Source organism: Podarcis cretensis (assembly GCF_951804945.1).
Source record: "Podarcis cretensis genome assembly, chromosome: 3".
NCBI lineage: Eukaryota > Metazoa > Chordata > Lepidosauria > Squamata > Lacertidae > Podarcis > Podarcis cretensis.
The window spans coordinates 90527030-90549229 of record NC_137172.1 but is presented as its reverse complement, the minus strand read 5'-3'; the positions used below and the strand labels follow the sequence as shown (position 1 = coordinate 90549229).

General features: G+C 41.7%; 1 protein-coding gene across 4 annotated transcripts in view; it reads right to left on the bottom strand.

Moving 5' to 3' along the window:
• Positions 1–22200, bottom strand: part of EYS (eyes shut homolog) — a 490906-nt gene that overhangs the window by 210518 nt on the left and 258188 nt on the right. For all 4 annotated transcript variants that reach the window (XM_079970286.1, XM_079970287.1, XM_079970288.1 and 1 more), the window contains 3 exons: positions 16894–17084; positions 14841–14932; positions 2381–2531 (listed from right to left, as the gene is read on the bottom strand). In XM_079970286.1, the coding sequence (XP_079826412.1) occupies positions 2381–2531; positions 14841–14932; positions 16894–17084 (434 nt within the window). The remainder of the gene's footprint in view (positions 1–2380; positions 2532–14840; positions 14933–16893; positions 17085–22200) is intronic.

Genomic DNA, 22200 nt, shown 5'->3' with positions numbered 1-22200 from the left:
TGGCTAACACATATGTTTTGTCAAAGATTATTCCCTGTGTTTATTTGCTGGCACACATCAATGCAGTTCAGTGTGATGTACTGTGTAAGGAGCAGTAAAGTTAAATTGGTGCAAACAATATCAAATTCGCCCCTTTACTCAGAACAGTCCATGCCACCAACCCAGCATTCCATGAAGATTCATTTTCCAAAACAAATATATCCCTCTCAGGGCTTCGATATACATCTAGAGGCACCAAAAGCAACAAACATATTTAGAAAGTGGTACAGAAGAAATCTCCCCAAAGGACTGACAGGGTTATATGTGACCTGGTTTTGGCATGCTATACTATGGATCTTATGAACTTCATTTGGCTCCTGTCCTGCAAGGGATCATTGAGCAAATTAAGCCATTTATTTATATATTTAAAACATCAGAGCCGTTTTTAACAATCATACATAAAACCATACAATAAAAATAAAATAAAATCAGAACTCAACTAACTATTGCAGAAGGATATTTTCTTAACTGCCAGCATAAATCTTGGCAGCATAGAACAATTTTCAACAGGTGATTGAAGGTTGAAAAGGAAGGCACCTGCTGAATCTCTGATGGCAGCGCATTGCACAGGACTGGACTGCTGACACTGAAGAGCTTGGATTTTTTTGTTACTGTCAAAGGAGCCTCATCAATTTGAAAAGTTTCCTTCCGGATTTGCATTTGTAGTTGAATCAGGGACACTGCGCACACAAATGACGTGAGTTAGACTTGGGTGAAGGCTTTGGAAACAAGTTGCTGTTGCATCTAATGTAATGTTTGGCTTGCCAGTACTGCAGCTGCCTCTACTATGCCAAATTAAACCCATTAAGAGTACATCAGTAACCCCTTTGGCAGGATAGGAAGGTATACCTTTGGCTGCACATACGCAGATCATCCTTGAGGATAAATAATTATATGTAGGTGGCCTCTTTCATTTTGCCTCAGCAGACTGGCATGCCAGCTTCCTGTACGTGGCTCTGTCCTTGAGGGCCTTGGTGGAGATGTGAGTGAGAAGTGGGAATACATCCCGAAAGCCAGCAAGTTGTGCATGAGATGTTTGGCTTACATCAGAGCGGTGGGGAATGCAAATGAGTTGCTGAACAGATGGAGAGGCATTCACATACAACTTTAGCAAAACCAAAACCATAATATTCAATAGGTAGGTCTGTTCAGGTGTGTTTTTAAAAAAATCAAAATTAATATAAATCAAAACTATTATCTTCCCCGATATGATTCAGTAATAGGAAGGGCAAACAATTCCCTTTTTTCTGAAATGAATTCCTAACAAGTGAGGCCTGTGTAGAATGCTCTCATTTAGACCACATTCACACCATACATGTAAAAACACTAAGATACCACATTGATCCCCCCCAAAGAATTCTGGGAGCTGTAGTGTGACTTACCATATGAGAGTGCTGGAGGTGAAATAGTTAAACAGGTTACCCTATAAGAACCCCGGGGGGTGGAGTCAGAGGGACTATAAAACCAGCTATGGGAGGGGCAAAGGGTGGTGTTCGTTAAGAGTTTGTTGAGGAGTTGGGTGGTTGGTTGGAGTGGGAGTGACTTGGGATAGAGTCTGTGGGTAGGTTGAGTTAGTGTAGTGAAATAAGCTGAGTCAGGAACAGTTAGGGGCTAGGCAGACAAGTAAATATCTGAGAGGTGGTTTAGTGAGTGAGAGCAGGTAGCGGAAGTTATAGGTCTGGATAGGCACCCCATGAATGTAATTGACTGATACTCTTTATGAAACAACACACTTGTTAAACTGCAATAAATAAACAAAAGTTTATGTTTCGATTTAACCTTGACTGGATTCAGTATTGTACCAGGTAGGGCCTGGGTGGTGGCAGCGAGAAATAAAGTGGTGGCACAGGGATCAATAGACGGTGAAACGTCCAGGGACCCTGTGTGATTGCCACATGTAGTTTGTTAAGGGTGCTAAGCATTGTTAGGAGACCCTAGTCCCATGGTTCCCAATGTGGGGCACGTGCCCCACAAGGGGGCAATTTGATTTTTAAGGGAGGCAATTTGGAAGCTTGTTTAGACCAACTAATGGCCTTTTAGGCTTCTTCCACGTGAATACGAGTTCACTTTTTGAATAATAATAATTATATGTCATGGGGCGGGGAGGGGGGAATTAGGATTTTAAGGATGCTTAGGTCGGGCATGGCCAAAGAAAGGTTGGGAACCACTGCCCTAGTCCCACTCTCAGAACTACAATTTGCAGAGTAGCTTAACGGTCTAATTCTCCTTTTCACAGCGAACTCTAGGTGAACCACAGTGAAGTGCTGAAACTCACCCCTAGACGAATTGAGCTAGGAAGCCCAGAGACTGTGTTGAAACAGCAAGATGTATAATGTTGTACCTGCTTTGTTGCGTAAGGATGTGGTAAACCGCCAACAAATATTGGTCCTGTTGTATCCCAAATGAAAGTCGACCAATGGTTGCTGGACATGCTTGCTTTTGTAGCTACTCCCAGGATAGTCACTTCAGCCTCACACATTGCCAAGTCTTGCCTGCGTAAATATAGAAAGAGGGAAAGTTTTGCAGATGAGCCATGCATTGCATAAACGCTTCTCAGGCAAACAAACTGGAGTGCTGCCAAGTCAAGGAGGAATGAAAACGAGGCAAGCAGCTCATCTTATATTGAACCCCATAAACATAAACTATTTGATGATCAGGCTGTAAGCCGGCATGTCTTTGGGGTGCAATTGTAATTACAATGAAATCACTGTGTGAAAAGAGAAGTGCAGAATAGCTCCTTAACAGTTGCAAGGGGGAACGACTCAAAGTCATTCTTTAAATAAATATTTCTAAATAAAATGCTTATGTAGCTGTTCCTTGGCAAATGTGTCTAAATGAAATATTAATATACCATTAGAATGTATATTTTCATATTGGGGATTAAGAGTCTCTGTTAGGGGATGGGCTGCAGTTCAGTTGTGGAGCATCTGTGAGGGCTTATGCACATTTGTGTTTGCCCTGTGGTTTCTCTGCATGGGTCTGATAGGTTTTTCTTTCATCCTACCACTTTCTCTGGGGAAATCCATGGTTTACCACTGAATCAACTGGGTTTTCTGCAGATTGACGTTTGTTCCGATTCAATGGGAAACCATGAGTTTTCCTGGGGAAAGCGGTGGGGCAAAAGGGAATACCTCTCAGATCCGTGACTAGAAATCATGGAACAGACAGAAGAAATTGTGGGACAAACGGGAGTTTGGATGAGCCCACAGAAGAAGAAGAAGCAGCCACCCAGTGAAGAAGTCCTGGCCTTTGTGAGACTAACATCTAGCCACTTCAACAGTCAGTTCTAGGTCAGGAGACTCAGCTGATGAATGGAATATGCTGGAACATCTGAGAACAAAGGCAGGTGCAGTGGGGAACTTCTGTAGTGAGTATTGCAGTATTGTCTATTTCATATTGCAAGCTGCCTCAAGAACTTTGGACAGTAGTCAGGGTATGAATATTCATAAATAAATAAATAAGCTGACTTTCATTGGGAGGAGGAATGGAATAGAGTGGCTGCAAATAGAAAATGAAGAGACACACAGAACAATGGCATAGCGTGACGGGGTGTGGGGTAGTTGCCCTGGGTCCCAAATTGTTAGGGGTGCAAAATTTCACCACACGCTGCTGCCTCAAAACAGCTGCACACTTCCGTCACTGTGCTCTGTTGACAACGGCTTCTCCATGTGAACCAGGAAGTGACCTCTCCAAACAATGGAACAACTCTTATTTTCTTATCTCTGCAGCTGCAGTCTCCTGGGTGATGGGGATGCAGTCAGGCCATTGAATGTTCATGCATACTCCATCCATTTCCCTCTTTCTCACCCACCCATCTGTGTGGCCCTGGCAACCCACGCCAGACATAGAATAATATAATATGAATATGCTGTATGCTGCCCCGACATCTTTTTGATGATGGGTGGTACATCATTTCCATCAGTTCTGTAAACCATTTTTCTTAACTTAAAATTTAACTTTAATATGCAGTTGTTTAGAATGTATATCTGAGAACAGTGTGTGTGATGCTTCAGCTTAAAGCTAAGGGGCAAACATACAAACATTCTTCACTGAAAACGCTTGGCACAAGGCAAATGATGTGATTTTTATTCTTTCCTTTTATAATACAACTCTAATTCATGTTCCTTGAGCCAGCTCGCATGAAATGTTCTACCTTAATCAAAGGAAGCACAGTGAGGACCCATGAAAATCAAGCAACAGCCTCTCTGTTTGGTGTTTCATTATAGTTATCCTTTTTCCTGCACAGCAAGAAAGCAGAGGGCTGCTTAAGAGCAAGGTCAAATCACTAAAGCTTGATCAGTTGGATGATTAAAAAAGATTCAGACTCTTACGCTTTGGCGGCAAGAGGATAAAAGCAGTAACCAAAATGAAGTAAAATAAAATTATTGAGGGGAAACAAGGCCCTGCCATGTAACCAAGGCTGTTGTGAGCAAATAAGGTGTGAATTCAGTCACCTTTGTACAGCAGAGTTTCCACTTGGTCCATACCACACACTGAAAGCCCTTTCATACTGCTGAGAATCCTGGGAAGTGTAGCTTGTTAAAGGTGTTGCTCTTTGAGCTTAGCACCCTTAACACACTACACTTCCTAGGATCCTCCACGACTGTTAAAGTGGTATAACAGTGCTTTAAATACATGGTGTGGATGTAACCCTAGCTGGTTGCCCACGTCAACTCATGGGAGGATTTTAAATTCCATTGTGTCGCCTCCTGTCCACAATCCTCACCCTCATTGAAGCGTAACTGATTTCCTCTTAAATAGCCAGGGCTGGCTCAAGACAATATGGCACCTCAGTTTGGCAAATGAAGCGGCTTTGCCCTTCCTTCCTGCCTACCTGCCCACTTATCTTTGTCTTCCCCACCTGGCTGCTTTCCACTGCTGACAAAGCATGTTCTCCCTCACCCAGAGGAAGGGGTCCTTTCTCAGAGTGAGAAAAGTCACCTACAGAAAGCCTGTGTTGCCACCATTTTGCCATGATGGTGCAAATTACTTCTTTTTTTTTTTAAAAAAAGAGAAAACTTTAGACTATTATAGTTTAAAGTGTTGTTTGAAAAAGTGTTTTATCAGCAGCACAGGCCTCACCCACAATACCTCAAAACGAGGGAGTGCCTAGTGCGTCAACGGCTTTGTCAGCAGCCAGGAATCTCCAACTGGCCTGGAGGGAGATCAGCAGCAGAAGCAATGGGTGGGCAGGGGAAGGGAAGCTGTGGTGGCAATGGTGACCAGCCAAACTACTGGCTGGGAGGGTGGGCTGGTGGGCAGTGTATGGGAGTACAATCCTCTTCACCTTCCCATCCATCCCTTCATCCACACGGCTCAGCATAGCACGTCGTAAGTCTAGTCCTACAGGCACAGCCTTAGATTTTCCAATTATTTAAGTATGTGTGTCATCTGAAGTTACTGCTTTACTTTCTGTGCATCATAGAAACACAGAAAATGTTGTTCTTTGAGCTGCACTATCCTCTTTCATCCAAAGGCATCCTTCTCCCATGAAAGCCTGCAACTTTTCCATCCTGTTGTCCCACATGCCACCTCCATGTCCTCCTCTGAATTCCTACTCAAAGTTCACCTTTTCCACGAACCCTCTGGCACAGAGCTCCAGTTCCCTTGCCAAATTGTAAGCCCCTTAACCCAGAGAATTGGTCTCTGTAAAGTGTCCTGCACATAGACGCTGCTGATTGAATGAATGGATTAATAAAGTGCATTCTAGTCCAACATCTGTTTGATCTTTTACGGGCTAATAGGAAGGAAAGTCAGTGCTTGCTGTGGATATTGTTAAAAAAGAGAGAAAAAATAATGTAGCTATGAAATATAAAACTGTTGAAACAAAACAGAATTGTGATTCCTTTCTTCCTCCTCCCTAAAACACAAAATGATTGTTTCTTGAGGCCTCACCCTGTCTTTTCAGTGTTTTCAAAGACACAGCCATCAGAGCTTGGAGAAGCTAGAGGGAGTGGGCAGGTGCGCTTGAAAAATAGTAGTTTTGGGAAGAGAGGGTCGGAGAAACAAGTTGGCTGTGGCAGGAGGGAAGGGGAGAAAGAGAGAGATGCGAGTTGGCTGAAGCCACCTTGAATCAGGAGATATAAGGCACCTATCCTCCCAAGAAGCTCTTCCCCAGCTTCTGGCATTTTAATGTTTGAATGACTTAAAGTTGCACTGATAACCCTCAACATATCGGTATTGCCATTTTTTGCTGCTTGAACCCAGTGCACAAACAGTATATGGTCAGCCTGGGAAGAGGAATGGACAGAGAGAAGGGGGCAGTGACACACAAAAAGACAGAGAAATAAATGGCTGGGAGAAAGAGGCAGGGAAAGGGAGAAGAAATTTGCAAGACAAATGTACAGTATGTGTGCAGCAACCCATAAGAAACAGAGGGAGGGAAACGGCGATGTGGGGGTGAAAGGGTGAATATTCAGTGGAGACAGATCCTACTGATTATGTGCTTCGCGGTGTTAGAAGGGTTGGGATCGACAGCCAGACATTGGCTGCAGGCGTCCAATTGATATAAGACACAGCCATTGGCATGATAACTTCCCACCATAACAGCTGTTATATATGCATTTTCCGATGAGCTAATAATATTCTGGAATAGCTTCCTGGTGTTTTATGTTTGCAGGACAAGTTGTTAGCAATTCAGCATGCTGGTGAGCAGCTTTCACCTTGTGCTTGTTAAGAGTGCACCATTTGATTGTGCTTGATTGAATCTTCCAGGGACTGGCTAAATTAAAATATCAACCTTAAGATATTATTGTTTAACATTTGCCGCTAACACAATTGCCTGATAGTACATATACTGTATAAATATTCCATCAAGGTTTCTAAATGCTTTTTTCTACAATCAGCACATAGGGTGTTTTAAAGGTCAAGTGAGAAGACAGGTTTTCCTTCTCTCTCTCTCTCTCTCTCTCTCTCTCTCTCTCTCTCTCTCTCTCTGCCCCCTCCTGCCATTTTTGCATAATTGTAAATGTAGAATGCATGCACAATCATTCAAGTGCCCCTGGTGGTTAAGCTGCTGGTAATTATGTCCCAGCCCAACCCAGTAGCAATTGTGTCATTTTATCCTTTGTGCTTCCACAAGTATAATCATTAAAAACTGGCTGGCTAATTGCAACCTGGATGATGAGCTCGGTCTGTGTAGAACTGCATTTGGTGCCCAAAGCCATTCAAATTTGGATGGATGGAAAGGTCAGACAATCAGTTGATGAACCACAGGGATAAAGGGTGACTTAACACAACAATAACGTTTGTACATTTGCAAGTGTCCCCAAACTGTTGCATGTGGTGTCTTTCTATTGTTGAGTGACATTTGTCAGCAATGACTGAAAACATCTTTTGGATAGCCTGGCAAAATAGCTTAAAAGGTAATGAAACAAACAGATCTCGTTTACTGCCAAGCTTGTTAAATGTTACTCATGCTGGGAATAGAGTATCATTTGGACTCCATAAAAAGGAAACCAATGATTCACCAAACTGGTCCTGTGTTCAACTATTTCTCACTTTTCTTGGTCATTCGCATTCTCAACTATGCCTATGGGGAAATAGAGCAAGTATTTATTGCCACCAAAGTTAGCTTAATGTTCTTGAAGTACTATCCAGTACACAGTGTTGTCCCAAACCAAATAAAGTTATTTGCACTTAAAGTGACATTGAAATAAATAATAATAATAATAATAATAATAATAATAATAATAATAATAAAAATTACTATTATTATGTTTAAGGTAGCAGTGCCCCATTCATTTCAATGGGATGTAAATGCAAAAAAGGATCCATAATTAGGCTGGATCTAGACACATCAAAAACGTGTTTCAGGAAAACACGTTGTAAACCTCAAAGTGGGAAATCACGTTGGCAAAAGACGGAACTCCACAGCGCCATCTGGTGTCACAGCGATGTAACATATATTAAATGCTTTTTCTTTACTAATGTAACTGAGTCCTTGCTGTTAACATACAGGATAGTGACAATACTCTTTTGTCCATTAAAAAGAACTTTGAGAAAACTAAGAAGTGACATTACTGTGCATTCTGATCCAAGGTAGTGTAATTTGCTACGAATGACAAAATGAAACCTAACTGAAGATGAACATTTGAGGATAAATCTGTAACTGAAATTCTTGAATGAAATAAAAATTTCAGAATTTTGCATATTAATCATTATTAGTAGTGGCAGAACTTTAATTATAATAGAAATGAATTATTGATCCTTGATACAAAGTAAAGTTTGAAACTATGACAGAAATATTCCAGAAGTGAGTTAATTCTCAATGATAAATCCTGAACCAGAGAAAATATATATGCTAGCCTAAAGATTTGTTCTGATGATGATATTGAATCCTCAGGCCTAAACTCCTCTTTTGATGCTCCCAATTTGTAAAAGATCTATTACGTGATTTGTGTCAAAATATAGCATAATAGCCTCATTAAGCTTTTATCTTTGAAAGGCGATAAAACAATGGATAGTATCAACTAATTGGCATTATTAGGTTGTTATTAACTCCATTATGATCAATTAAATGTAATTACCTACATCTTGTTCAATTAAGTTTGTAGAAATAGCAATTGCTTGTTCTTCCTCAACTCAAATGAACTTTCCCAATAATTACTTATGGGATATTATAATGATAATAAAAAGCACTCCACACACAGGGGTTTCTTCTAATGAATCCCTACAACTCTGTATAAAGACTATTTTTGGAACCATATAGTATAAGAAAACAAGAATGTGGGAGTTGCTGGACAGAAAGTGTGGAACTGAATAATACTGAGATGCATTATTTTTGAGGCCTGGGTCCCAGGAAGGTGTCCCAGGGGCCACAGTATTGATCTGACCAGTCCTCAAATTTGTCTGGTGTCAAGTGTGTTTGAGGTTGTAGCCAGTGGTGTTCCTATTGCCAACCCAGCAGTTCGAAAGCACACCAGCACAAGCAGATAAATAGGTACTACTGTGGCGGGAAGGTAAACAGTGTTTCCATGCGCTCTGACACTCGTCATGGTGTCCGATTGGGCTAGAAGCATTTTAGTCATGCTGGCCACATGGCCCCAAAAGCTGTTTGCTGACAAATGCTGGCTCCCATGGCCTGAAGCTAAATGAGCACTGCACACCATAGTTAAGGGCGTGCTCTGGTCCATGGGGTCATGAAGAGTCGGACACGACTAAACAACTAAACAACAACAAACAGCAACAAGACTTAACCCTCCAGGGGCACTGGCGGAGGAAGAGGAGTGTGGGGGGAGCACACCGCCCCAGGCAGCACGATCCCGGTGGGGTGCCATTGTGGCTGCCCCTGCAGATGGCATGCCACTCACCTAGGATGCAGGCCATGCCCCTGTGGGCGGCATGCCATGCCCCCGGGATGCACGCCAGCCTCGCCCTTGCCTGCTCTCCACCCCCCGGTGCCAGAGCATGAAGCTCCGCAACTGTCCAGAGGTCCTTTATCTTTACCTACTGAGAATAGACCCATTTAAATTAATAGACAGGGTTAACTTAGGTTCATTAATTTCAATCAGTCTACTCTGAATCAGGCTTAGTAGGATAAAAAGGATAAAACTGTATTCTGCTCCCCTCACAAGCCTTTACATAATCTATCATGTAAGATGAGCACTGTCAAAGGCGATAACTGCTGAACTTCTGGTCAGTCAGGGGGATCCTCACCTACTGTATTGGGTGTGCAATTTGTCACTGTTTTCAAGGATCAAGGCTATCATCATATCTTATTCTGCATTGCCTGAAATCCCTATACAGTGGTACCTTGATTCTTGAACATAATCCGTTCCGGAAGTCCATTCAACTTCTGATTGGCACAGGTGCCCCGGAAACAATAGCCGACAGCTGCACTGGACATCCAGCTTCTGAAAAACGTTCGAAAACCTGAACACTTACTTCTGGGTTTTTGGCATTCGGGAGCTGATTTGTTCGTCAACTAAGTCATTTGAGAACCAAGGTTCCACTCTATAGTGGAGATTTTAAAATGCATGTATACTGAATACATACACAAAGATATATACTAAGAAAAGGCTTAAGGTAAATACATATATCATAGACTGAATTTACAGATACTCAGTGATCAGCGGGGTCCCCTTCATGACCCGGCAAGGATGAACTCTGAAAGTACCACACTCCTGACCCCACTAATATGATTCCTGTCTCAAAATGCTTAGAGGAGTGCCATAGGAAGACATCCCAAGGAAGTAAACTCTTTGACAGTGCTGGAAGCAAGTGTGAATGGGGCTCATATATTCTGTTAATCTGAGAACTGAAGGAACTGTGTCAGCATAGCCTGCTAACCTGGACTGGGATGTATGTGTCATGTAATTGGCGGTGGAGACCAAAACTTCATCGAAGACTGGGGAAAGTTTGTAGATTATCTGAAAAATGTGTGTGACGTGAAAACAACGCTAGTGGGATTTCAGGAGGCACTGTAAAAACAAAGAAGTATTGTTAATAAGAAATAGAAGGAGAAGGGAAGTTTAATGGCAATACGAATGAAGGAAACGCATATTAAAGATATAAATATGGATGATTGTCAGAGACGCTGAAGGAAGTTCAAAAAGAGATGATTTGTTAAAATTTGGATAAAAATGTACAATTGTATGGAAAACTAATAAAAATTTATTGGCAAAAAAAAAAGTAATTGGCGGTGGAAAAATGTTCCCAGGAGCATCAAGATTTGCGAGCTATACATCAGGTAACATTATTTTGATAATCACCGTGACAGGGTGAGGGGATTTACATTGTTTCCCAAATCAATCTGTATGGTTATTTGTCTCTGGTAACCCTGAATTCATTGTTGCTGGTTAAACCACAGAGCCTAGGGCTTGCCGATCAGAAGGTCGGCGGTTCAAATCCCCACAACGGGGTGAGCTCCCATTGCTTGGTCCCAGCTCCTGCCAACCTAGCAGTTTGAAAGCACAAAGTGCAAGTAGATAAATAGGTACCGCTCTGGCAGGAAGGTAAACAGCATTTCCATGCGCTGCTTTGGTTCATCAGAAGCAGCTTTGTCATGCTGGCCGCACGACCCGGAAAATGTACGCTGGCTCCCTCGGCCAATAAAGCGAGATGAGCGCTGCAACCCCAGAGTTGCCTGCGACTGGACCTAACATCAGGGGTCCCTTTACCTTTACCTTTAACCCTGAATTCATTGTTGCTGGTGTGTTGTCAAGACTTCTAAAAAAAAGGACTGGGTAGTTTCAGGGAATCAACATAATGTGAAATGATGGCTTTGCTTGAGGGTTTTGTGCCATTAAATCCAATTCCTTTATTGCGTACACTCACCACCAACCCCCAATAAAAAGATACTTGAAACTATTCTTGGAGGATGAAGTATTTATGACATTTACTAATGTGTGACATTACCCCCAGGAAGTGAGGTTATTAGCCCATCTGCTAATCCATTCATCTGTGGAAAAAAAGACTAAGATCAAAATAACACTCCCAAAATTTACTCCACAGGTTAATCAAGTCAATTGAAAATATAGAAATAGATATATTGGGAATAAAGTGACTTGGTTATCATGATTTTCTGAAGGCCCTTCCACGGCAATTTCTTTTTGGTATTAGCTTGTTTAATGCCCAGATAATATTGCAGCTTAATTCTCATACATGATAATGCCACATCAAATTGAATAATGTGCCATAATTTTCCTGTGTGCCATAAAAGCAATACCCTGTAGCAGAAGTTTTCTTCTTGTACTATAATCTGAAAGAACCAGCTGCTTTCTTTTTTTAAAAGCCAGTTAACCGTCTTCCTTGATTGCTCCCATTTGATCTTGATGCACACCCAGAATATATTAGCTTTCATTTATTTACCTTCTACGTCAATCCATTTAAACCATTGCTTAATTAGAGAAAGACTCCAAATTAATTACACTTATCAGTCTAATTATGCATCAATCCACTGCATTACATGGATGTCATGAGACTAGTCTAGCATAGTGACTAAGTGAGTGAGCTGCAGATCTGGAGTGCCCCTGTTCAAATCTCAGCTCTGTCACAACCTAACCAGCTGGCCTCAGGCAAACCTCTCTCTCTCTCTCTCTCTCTCTCTCTCTCTCTCTCTCTCTCTCCCTGTCCCATCTGCATTGTGTGAATGAAAAAATACAGACCTCCCTTACTGTGCTGTTAAAAACATTACCCAGGCAACGCAAGTGGAACATTCTGAACAATTCGAAGTGCTGTATATATATGTTTCCTGAGCATCAAGTACGGTCTACAAGTTTTAAACTGTTTTTCCATGTTCAGATGTATGAAACCAGTTGGACCATGGCTTTTTCACCTTCTCCATCCCAGGGGCATTAAAGACGAGCGGCAAAGTAGCCTGCCGGAACACTCCCGGTAAAAGGGGGCATTTCACCAGTAGCAGGAGTGGAGGGACGGGCAGGCAGAGTGCTGTCTCTTGCACGTCTGCCGCCTGAGGCACCTGCTTCTTCCCTACCTCATGGAAGGGCCACCTCCACCCCCCACCATGTTTCCATAGCTACACATTGTAAGCATCTGAAGGCTACCATTTACAGTTGGCAAACCTATGTCATCCCATCCATTTCAGTTAGCTGGGAAACACATTTTTGATATTTGGGAGGACTGAATGTCTGACTCACCAGTGGCTGAGTCCATAGCCTGCCTAAGAATGACTTTGCACTATTCAGAGAGAGTTAATTGGTTTCAATCCAGTTAACTTAGTTTTTTTGTATGTGCATTTGCCAGAACATGAGCTTGCTGGATTTTGTGCTCAGATGAATGGTTAGAAACACACACCCATAGTAGGTCCTTTTGGTCATTTTCACTATCACATGACAATGAATGAGCCCAATAATCAAAGGCCTGCATGTCTTTCAGAGAGGATTTTTCCTAACTAGGTAAAGGTAAAGGTACCCCTGCCCGTACGGGCCAGTCTTGACAGACTCTGGGGTTGTGCGCCCATCTCACTTAAGAGGCCAGGGGCCAGCGCTGTCCGGAGACACTTCCGGGTCACGTGGCCAGCGTGACATCGCTGCTCTGGCCAGAGCCAGAGCCAGAGCCGCACACGGAAACGCCGTTTACCTTCCCGCTGGTAAGCGGTCCCTATTTATCTACTTGCACCCGGAGGTGCTTTCGAACTGCTAGGTTGGCAGGCGCTGGGACCGAGCAGCGGGAGCGCACCCCGCCGCAGGGATTCGAACCGCCGACCTTTCGATCGGCAAGCCCTAGGCGCTGAGGATTTAACCCACAGCGCCACCTGCGTCCCTTTTTTCCTAACTAGGTATCCGTAATTGTATTGTCGGAGATAACCATTCACTTATATCCTTTTTATTCTTTAGAAACTGTGTAACGCTTATATTTCACCTGTCTTCACAAGTGATCCTGGGGTGGGTAGCAATAATGCAGAAAAAAAACAAACCACAATTAACACATAGCATTGACTCATCTGTCTGTTGTTGCTTTCTCAAATAGTCACTAAGCCTACTCAAAGGCCTGGAGGAAGAGAGTTGCCTTTACCTGGTGCCAGGTTGTATGAGGAGGAGCCATGGTTTGGGGGCACATAAGTAGAAAGTGAGATTTGCCCCTAAGCAGAGTGTTAAATGCCATTGCAACCACAAGGATGAGATGTGCATTAGTACACAAGCAGCAAATTTCTAAAGAAAAGCATAAGCTTTTTTCATTCTTTTGAACGGAACCCATTAGTATCAACATTAGCATTTTGAAACTAGTAGAGATGGCTTTAATCTAACCAGACAGAGTTCATGTCCTACCTTTAAAAGCTGTTAGCTCTATCTGCCCTGCATGCTTTCTCTCAAAATTAACATTTTATAATTCCAATAAGAAACTTCATGGTGTGTGATAGTGTCTACTAATGATAAGCAGTGGTGGAGAAAGGCACCTGGCCTTACGGTCTCAGTCTTAAGGCAGCAAAACTGCCATTTTTTAAACTGAACAATATGCTCCTGCCACATCTTATTGCTCAGTTAACTTGCTTATTGAATTTTTAAGTATTCTGCTCCATTGGAATTCACTGTACCATACTGTCCCAGGTTAATAAATAAGATGACACCATGTGCTTAATTGTGGGGAAGGGGCATCAAACTGTCAGCAGGACTTCAACACTGTGGTCTGGTGCAAGCAAAATGCTAGTGCATCAGGCAACATTCACTTCCTCTGCTCCTCTGTTCCCCTCTGTGCAGCACATTGTCCCTTTCTTCCATTGTTGGCTTTATACTTTAACCCCAGTTCAGTGTTCTGCATCAACTTGAACAACGGTTAATGATAAGTAAAACTATTGGTTTCACACAATAGTTTAGATTAGGTGTGGGGAACCTGTGTCCCTCCAGATATTCCTGGGCTGTGATTCCCATCACCCCTGAACTTTGGTCATGCTGGCTGCAGCACTTGGGGGTTGGAGTCCAACGCCATCTGAAAGGCCACAGGTTCCCCACAGCTGGTTTGGATGGAGATCCTAGTTAGGGCTGTTAAACTCTTGCAAATCAACTGCCCATTTATTTGGAACAGCCAGTGGCCTCTGAAGGTTATAAAAAGCCTACAAGCTGGATATTGTTTCTTTGAAAATAAGTGTTTCTTGCTGTGATCCTTCTGGGATGGGAACAAGTCACAAATCTTAATTAATTACATCGTTCCCATGATAATTGGTATTGCACTTTGCTGAAGTCGAGGTCAAGTTTCAATTGACTTCATTAATGTTAGGTCTGCATCTCAGGGTGTGAACCAGGATAACCTTGCAGACTGAACTGATCAATTGGCCCATTATCCTCTATGACAAACTCAGACACTGTGAATGGCAAAACAAAGAAATAAGTGAATAGACTTACCTAACGCGCACTCTGTATTTCTGTCCATCATCCACTCTCACATTAGTACTGATGTTTCTAATTTCTCCTACGCTGTCGCATACAAATTGGTACTGAATAAAGGAAGCGGGGAGGGGAGATAATTTATTGTAATTGCAAAGCATCAGTAATTTTTAAAAGCTGAAACACAAATGAGTGAAATCAGGACACAAGAGGAAATGCTTCCCTTCTCCATGGCAGATATGCATGCAGGGGTTTGATCAAAACATAAATATTGCTATTAGATGTCTAAGCCAGTAACTGAATAGGAAATCCATGTTCCTTTGCTGCAAATAAGATTAGGAATGAGTAAACCAACTTCATTTTCTGATGATCCTTTCGTAGACTATTACCTTCAGCAATAATAGTGCTGAAAGTCAGCGTCCTTGCTAATCCACACTTTACATACCTGTGTGGTGTTTAGCTAATTTGTATATACTGGGTGACAGCAAACATAGCACAAGTGGGCATCTGCCTTCTCCTTTTCCTCCCCCCTGCAGCTCCCACTGCATGCCCTCGAAATCTGCTCCAGTTGGTTGGGAAAGGAGAAAGCAGAAGCCCCATTGTGCAAATGGGAAAGCATCATTGGGCAATGTGTGCTGTGCAGAATCATGTCTTTAATTGCACTCTGTGGTATCCATTAATGTGAATTAATGAAAAGCAGGAGCTGATCTATTTGTCTGTGTGCCAATAAGTAAATCACAAGCGCTCTGAAATAGGATCTGGGGACTGAAGGCTCTTCCTTCACACAATGCTTGTGGAAGCCATGATTCTTCTCATACAGACACAAATAACACTGGGATCTTCCCGTAGGTTTTATGTGTTTTTCAGTACTGCACACTCCTTTTTTAACATCCGCGCAGTGACACGAGGCAGACATTTTTCTAGGGGTTTATTTTCCTATAGGAATAACTTCATGGGTTACAATGAATGGATCACAACTTCAATATCAGGTGAGCTTAGCAGTGTCGAAGTATTTTGCTTTCTTTGCTGCGGCATCTGAAAGTTTTCTGATACAAAATTTTCCTCAATTCAAAATTTTCTGGAACAGCCACATCTCCGCAACTACATGGGCTTATTTCTTTATTAATCTTTTCATTATAAATATAAAGACAATGAGCAGTTTTTATACATACGAACTATCAGAAGACATAATTTTTAGTCTCAATCCAGGAAAACTGGAAATTCTACCCATTTACTGTGCAATAAAAATATACTGCAAATAAATACTGCTATAGCCACTGCTGCACAGCAAGATAATTTTAAAGCAAGTCCCTTTAGTGGATTATGTGCAGGAAGAAATAAATGTGTATATGATATGACAAAAGTGTACATTTCTGTGTTCTGCCAAATTCAAAAAAACCCTTTATTACAAGATCAATTAGGCCAAACTGGTGCCATCCAGGTGTAATCTAACATGTCCTAGAGAGCACCAGATTGGGTAATGCCAGACAGCCATAGGCAAGTCCACACTAGAAATGGAAACCAGTTTGTCCATCTTGGTTCCCCTATAAGGGAGTCCGGGAAATGATAGTTCCATTAAGGCACTCAAGATGGGCTTTGGTGGGGGGGTCATTAGAACCAGGTGGATGTACTTTTTACTAAACCTTTGAATAACTGGGATATTGAGGACTTTAATATATTTATGATGTACCTAATAGGTTAACTCAGTATATTACTGGTATTTTGTTTTCATCTGAGAGTCCATGAACTACCGATCATGAAGCAGGGCCACATTCTTTTGCCACATTCTATTCCTGTACATTTTTCATGTGAACTGTTGTTATCAATGCCCACACAGATTCCCTCCCCTATCATGCATGAATATTATCCCCAGGTGTCATAATTACCACTTGTAACAGGATTCGGAAAGGGGGCAATTTAAACAGTGACATCATTACCACCACCACCATCATTTTAAAAGAACTGTTTCTAAACACTTAATAACATCCATGGGTACCCAAATGTATTAGCTGCTGGTGGTGTGGTGTGGGGAAGCTCAAACTGTACTTTAAACAATAATTTGAAACATTACCTGTAAGGTCCCATGTTTGACAGAAAGTTGAATAACGAAATGTCCCACTGTTCTTGGGTTCTGTTCAATATAAAGAATGGTTCCTTCGAAGCTGAAGGTCTGGAATTCTAAACTGATGTTGTTTTGTGGTTGCAAACGAAAACCCTCAAATTCCATGTAAGAATTCCCTTGGTATTGGATATAGCTAGAATCTATTGGGGAGGGGGGGGGGAAATTAAGAATGCACATTAGTTGATTACCTACCACTGAGGCAAAGAAATAGAATCTAGGACTGTGAAGGTTTTGTTGGCAGAGTTCCTGTGCATTCAGTGCTGAAAAACAGGCAGAAATCAGCAAGTGGATTGTTTTACAAGCAGAGAGATTCAATGATGTGGAAGAATGGTACCTTCTGATTACTGCCTATTATGCAGCAGTGATGACAGCACTCTTTGTAACATCCTTGGACTACCTGCCCTGAGCTGCCTGTTCCTGGTGTTTGCACACAATAGGTGAACGCAATAGGGTTCCTTTGGTACTGAATTCTCTATTAATCACATGCAAGAAAACTGAGCAACTGCAGATATTGACCAATGTGAGCATCCGTAGTATTAAATGTTTCCTTTTTCTTTTTGTAAAATGTAAAATTGATAACACCAGTGAAACCACTGACCTGGCCACATAGATAGGCACATCTTCAGACCTGACACCACTGAGTTAAACAACTGAGTATCAGTTGGTCAATGGGCCAGTCATGATCGTTTTAACAGTTTATTCAAGCAGAGAAATATTCTCATTTCACAAGAAGAACTACATAGAATTAGAATTATTTAGATCTTTTCACAAAGAATGTTCAAGGGATGCTGAAAGATAACAAAATAGAAAGAACATTTCTTGTTCTGAAAATATGTATCAATGCATTTCCTCATACATTTCATTCCTATGATCTTTGAAAATCCCACTATGTATAAGGTATACATATGCATAAATAATTTTTTCCCTGAATTTAACTGAATCCTTTTCAATATGACTGCCTTTTGAGGGCATGCCTTACTTTCAGGCTTCAAAGGAGTTCACAGATTTCAGCACCTTTGGTTCTACCATGAGCACTGATGGCAATTTTTATAGCAGCAATGCCAAGAGCAAGGCAACACAGAGGCAAATTCCTTTTTGTTCCAAATTCAATAACAAAGTATTATGGTTTAAATGCCACTCCCTGTTCTCCAACCAGAGAACTTTATAAGGCCCCATGTAAGGGCAAACTAAGGACAAACTTAGCGAAAATACCTAAGGACAGATAGGGAAACTATTTATGTTTTCAGAGCTAGCTAAAATGTGATGGGGAAAATACTAATGTAGAAATTGTGGACAACAACTTCCCTTCACTTTCTGCAACTCATCTACAACTGCAATCCCTAGCAGGGGTGCTAACTCGAACAAACGGGGAGGAGCAGGTAAGCCCCACCCCACATAATCAATCACAAGGTGATCAGTCACACACACACTATTTGAATGGCTATGCCATCAACTTGGGGTGGGGACTGGACCCCTCTAATATTTTATTGTGGTGGCTGAAGGGACATTGGCCCTTGAGAGTTGGCTCCTATGATCCCTAAACAGTGTAGATGCTACCTTCACTGCTCACTACTAAGTTGTGCCTTCACAGCTGTTCTCTGAGTCCCAGCTCACCAGCTGTGAAACTGCAATGAAATGGTGAGGCTGTTTTTAGGTTGTCCACAACTGGATTACTCTGGATCCAGCCCATAGCTGATATTTACATGCAAAGGCAGGTTTATTACAAGAATATATAAAACCAATAGAGGTTTTGAGCTACATACAACACTTTGTCACCCACACTACAAAATGCACCTGCTGAAGGTCTATTTTATTCTTCCTATAGATCTGAGAAGATAATGAATGATACTTTAGTTCTTTTGAACAATTGCTCCATATTGTGTTCTGTATTTGTGATTCTCATGCTTTGAGATTCACACACTATCTTTTGTTGGAGCAGTACCCCAGTGAAGAGCTATAGCTCAAAACATGGGGTGCCAGACATTCTTGCAATAAATTTCTCTGCACTCAATTACTGCTACTGTTTTGCATGCCACTCTATTTCAGCATGGCCCCCTTGGCACATTTCATGTTAAAAAAGGCACTATTTATTTCACAAATGGAACAATCGCCCCCTTATTTCACAATGAAAGCATTTCTGGTATTTAACAAACCAACCAAATGTAAGTGACACATCCTTGTGCTTTCAGAACTCGCATCATTGAAGCCATCACCCAATGTATACATTGGAATCAAATGGCAGTCTCAGCTCCCCTCAAGCATCAAAGCAAGAAGAAAAGAGCTCCAATAAGTTCAAAGGCTTCTGTGCCATAATAGTTGTTCAGAAGAGGGAATTTCAGTAGGTTTTCTCAGCCCTGTAGGACTATGCAATTACAAGCTTCACCTGCTGCAATTTCTCCTTCTGCACAGCGTCTAAGGTTGACAAGCCCTGCCCTCTAGTAGCATCTAATCGCTCTCTAAATTGTCCTCAACAAGCCCTTGAGTTTATTGTACTACATACCAAAACCCTTAGCATTTCCTCTAACCTTTTACGTAGCACTCTCAGTTGGTAGCTTGGAGCAAGGAAAACAAATATCTGGAACAAAGCAATTGGAACACTGGAAAACAGCTAAATGGTGCATGGATAAGTCCATTTGCCCAGGACAATATTGACTTATGTCAGAAATAGAGGCGTGCACAGACTTCAATATATTGTTTGGACCCTGATTTGGTTTTTTGGGAAGCAGTTTGACTTGGTTTGAGGTGCTTCATAGGCTGCCCAATTCAGCTAAGGGTTTGTGCAAGGCTGCTTCATTTCTCCACTACTGGGAATTAATGAAAATTAGCTAGAGTCTTCTTTCTTTTGATGAAATGTGCAGGCATGGATGTTCTTTTTTAAAACGAAATGTCCATAACTTCTTAAAATTTGGGGGTGGAATTGGAGGAAGATTTCATGCAATGTTGCCTCTTCTGAGGGCATCAATCTCCCCAAATTTCAGAAGGATAGCTACGTGGCTTTTCTATGCGATCAACTGCTACAGTTTTCGAGTATGTAAAAAGAAAGAAAGAAGTAATCTCCTTTAGTGTTTGTGGACAATTGTTTTGAAAACTTAAACCCTTGGAAAGATTTTACATGAGGTGAATATTTTGTGTGACTTTTCCAACATGAAATTTCATTGCTTTTATTGTTGGTATTATACTATACAAGTTTTTTTTCACATACTTTATTTAAGTAATACTTACAACAGGCCTGCAAGGTAGTTCATTTTTATGATTGCAAATGGCTGCAGAAGCCGGATTTGCCTAAAACCACCTTCTGAGTTTATGACTGATATGAGATGTGAAGTAGTGGCTTTCTGGCTCACGCTTCATGACTATTTGAACAACGAATTTTTTTATTTTGACATTTTAATTTCCCTGCACCCCATATCACAGGAGGACACGAAAGGTGCTTGATAAAAGCATATATGGATTGTAGTCACCCAAGTAGCACTGAGCAGAATTTCACAGTACATTAAATGTTCAAAAATCTGGCTGCTTCTACTTGAGTAGATTACAAATGGAAACAGAAGAGAAAATAGCACTTTGCTTAAAACCAGAGAAGACAAAAACTACAAATACAGGAGTAGCCCTATAAGCCTGCCCTCCGCTTTTTAGCAGGAGAGTTTTTATCTTAGCTGGTTCACACATGTTTTGTTTTTATTATTCAGTGGAATTTTTTTTTTTTTTAAAAAACTATTATTAACTCTTACTCCCAGTTGTCATTAAGAAACTGGATAGAAACTGAATAAAAAGCTGACTTAACAAAATAAAGCCAGTTGGGCATTTTTTGAACCACTACATGCAGAAATTCAAACTAAACACCCTACCCATTTTCAGCACACCTACAGAAAATCTGATACTAAACACTGTGGAAGCTATGGAAACAGCCAGCTCCCAGGCTGATCTAAAAACAGCCTGGATTGGCTGCCACTGAAAGGTCTAATAAAATCACTGGAGTAAAAAAAAACAAAAAACTTAACCATGAATTTATCTAATCATCTTTTAAAGACCATTAATTGGTGGTCATCAACATAGCTGGTAGCAGTGACTGCCACTGTCTGAAGAAGGCACAGCTTGGGGAGGGGAAACTTAGCCATGCAGGGCTCCTTGCATTTGGTGCCATACTTAGTTGCCATGCCTAAATGTCCTAGAGGTCAGGAGGCTATAGTCAAAGCAACATCACAGGTAGGCATCATTGGTAATGTGCGGAGACCCCCCCCCCAGCAAAGGATGCACCATAGGCCTCCGGAGTTTCCTGATCCCCTTCTTCCTTGCTACTACTGCCTGTTCTCCTGCCCTACTCAAGCAAGGAGAAGGAGCAGCATCTGCCCACCATACCCTCTCACACTAGGCGATGGTGTGGAGTGGGGCCAAAGGCAAAGAAGGGCTGAATTTGGTGTTAGCAGCAGCAGCAAAGAGCCCACCAGAGACACCAGGCTCATGGGCCCTCTCCACCTGTGAAAAAAGGCCATAGATCCATGGCAGACCACCAGCCTTGCCTGCAGAATGTCTCAGGTTAAATCCTTGGCATCTCCAGGTAGGAATGAGAAAAATCCCTACCCGAAAACCCTGGAGAGCTGCTGCCAGTGAGTTCAGACTCAGCTAAATGAACCAAGGGAAGGGGTGTTGCTGTGTTTCTAACCTGCAGATAGCACTATATACGGTGCTGGCATACTATGTTGGCATTCATGAGATCTACACTAAAAGTTAAACTCTCAAGCTCACTAGACTCCATCACAATGGTACTGTTTTTGTTCTTTCCTGGACTACAAAAATGAGGGAAGGGGGAAGAGATTGTGATGTTCGCAGCAGGCTAGAAATATGTGGCTGGTAATATGTGTCTTCTGCTTGGTGGGCCCACAGTTTATGTCAGATTATACTAAATTTTAGAGGGAAAAGGAGTATGATGCAAAATAGAATGGCTTCACAAAAGACTTTGTTTGTGTGCGCGCTTTAAATTCAAATGACTGACATTAAATCAAATATTCCCTTTTACTAAGACCTTTAAGAAGTGAAAATAAAATGTAAACTACCAATGATTGGTTGCTGTTGTTGCTTAAATAACAACCTCAACCTGTCTTGAGTTATATTGTACAACTCTCTATCGCACTCCTTCAGTGGAAGCCTGTGGATCTAAGCCTCAGCAGTAAAACCATGGTTGTGCACAAACAAATTTTGGTTCTACATAGAACCAGAGGCAAAGCACAGATCAGTTTCCGTTTACACAAAAGCAAG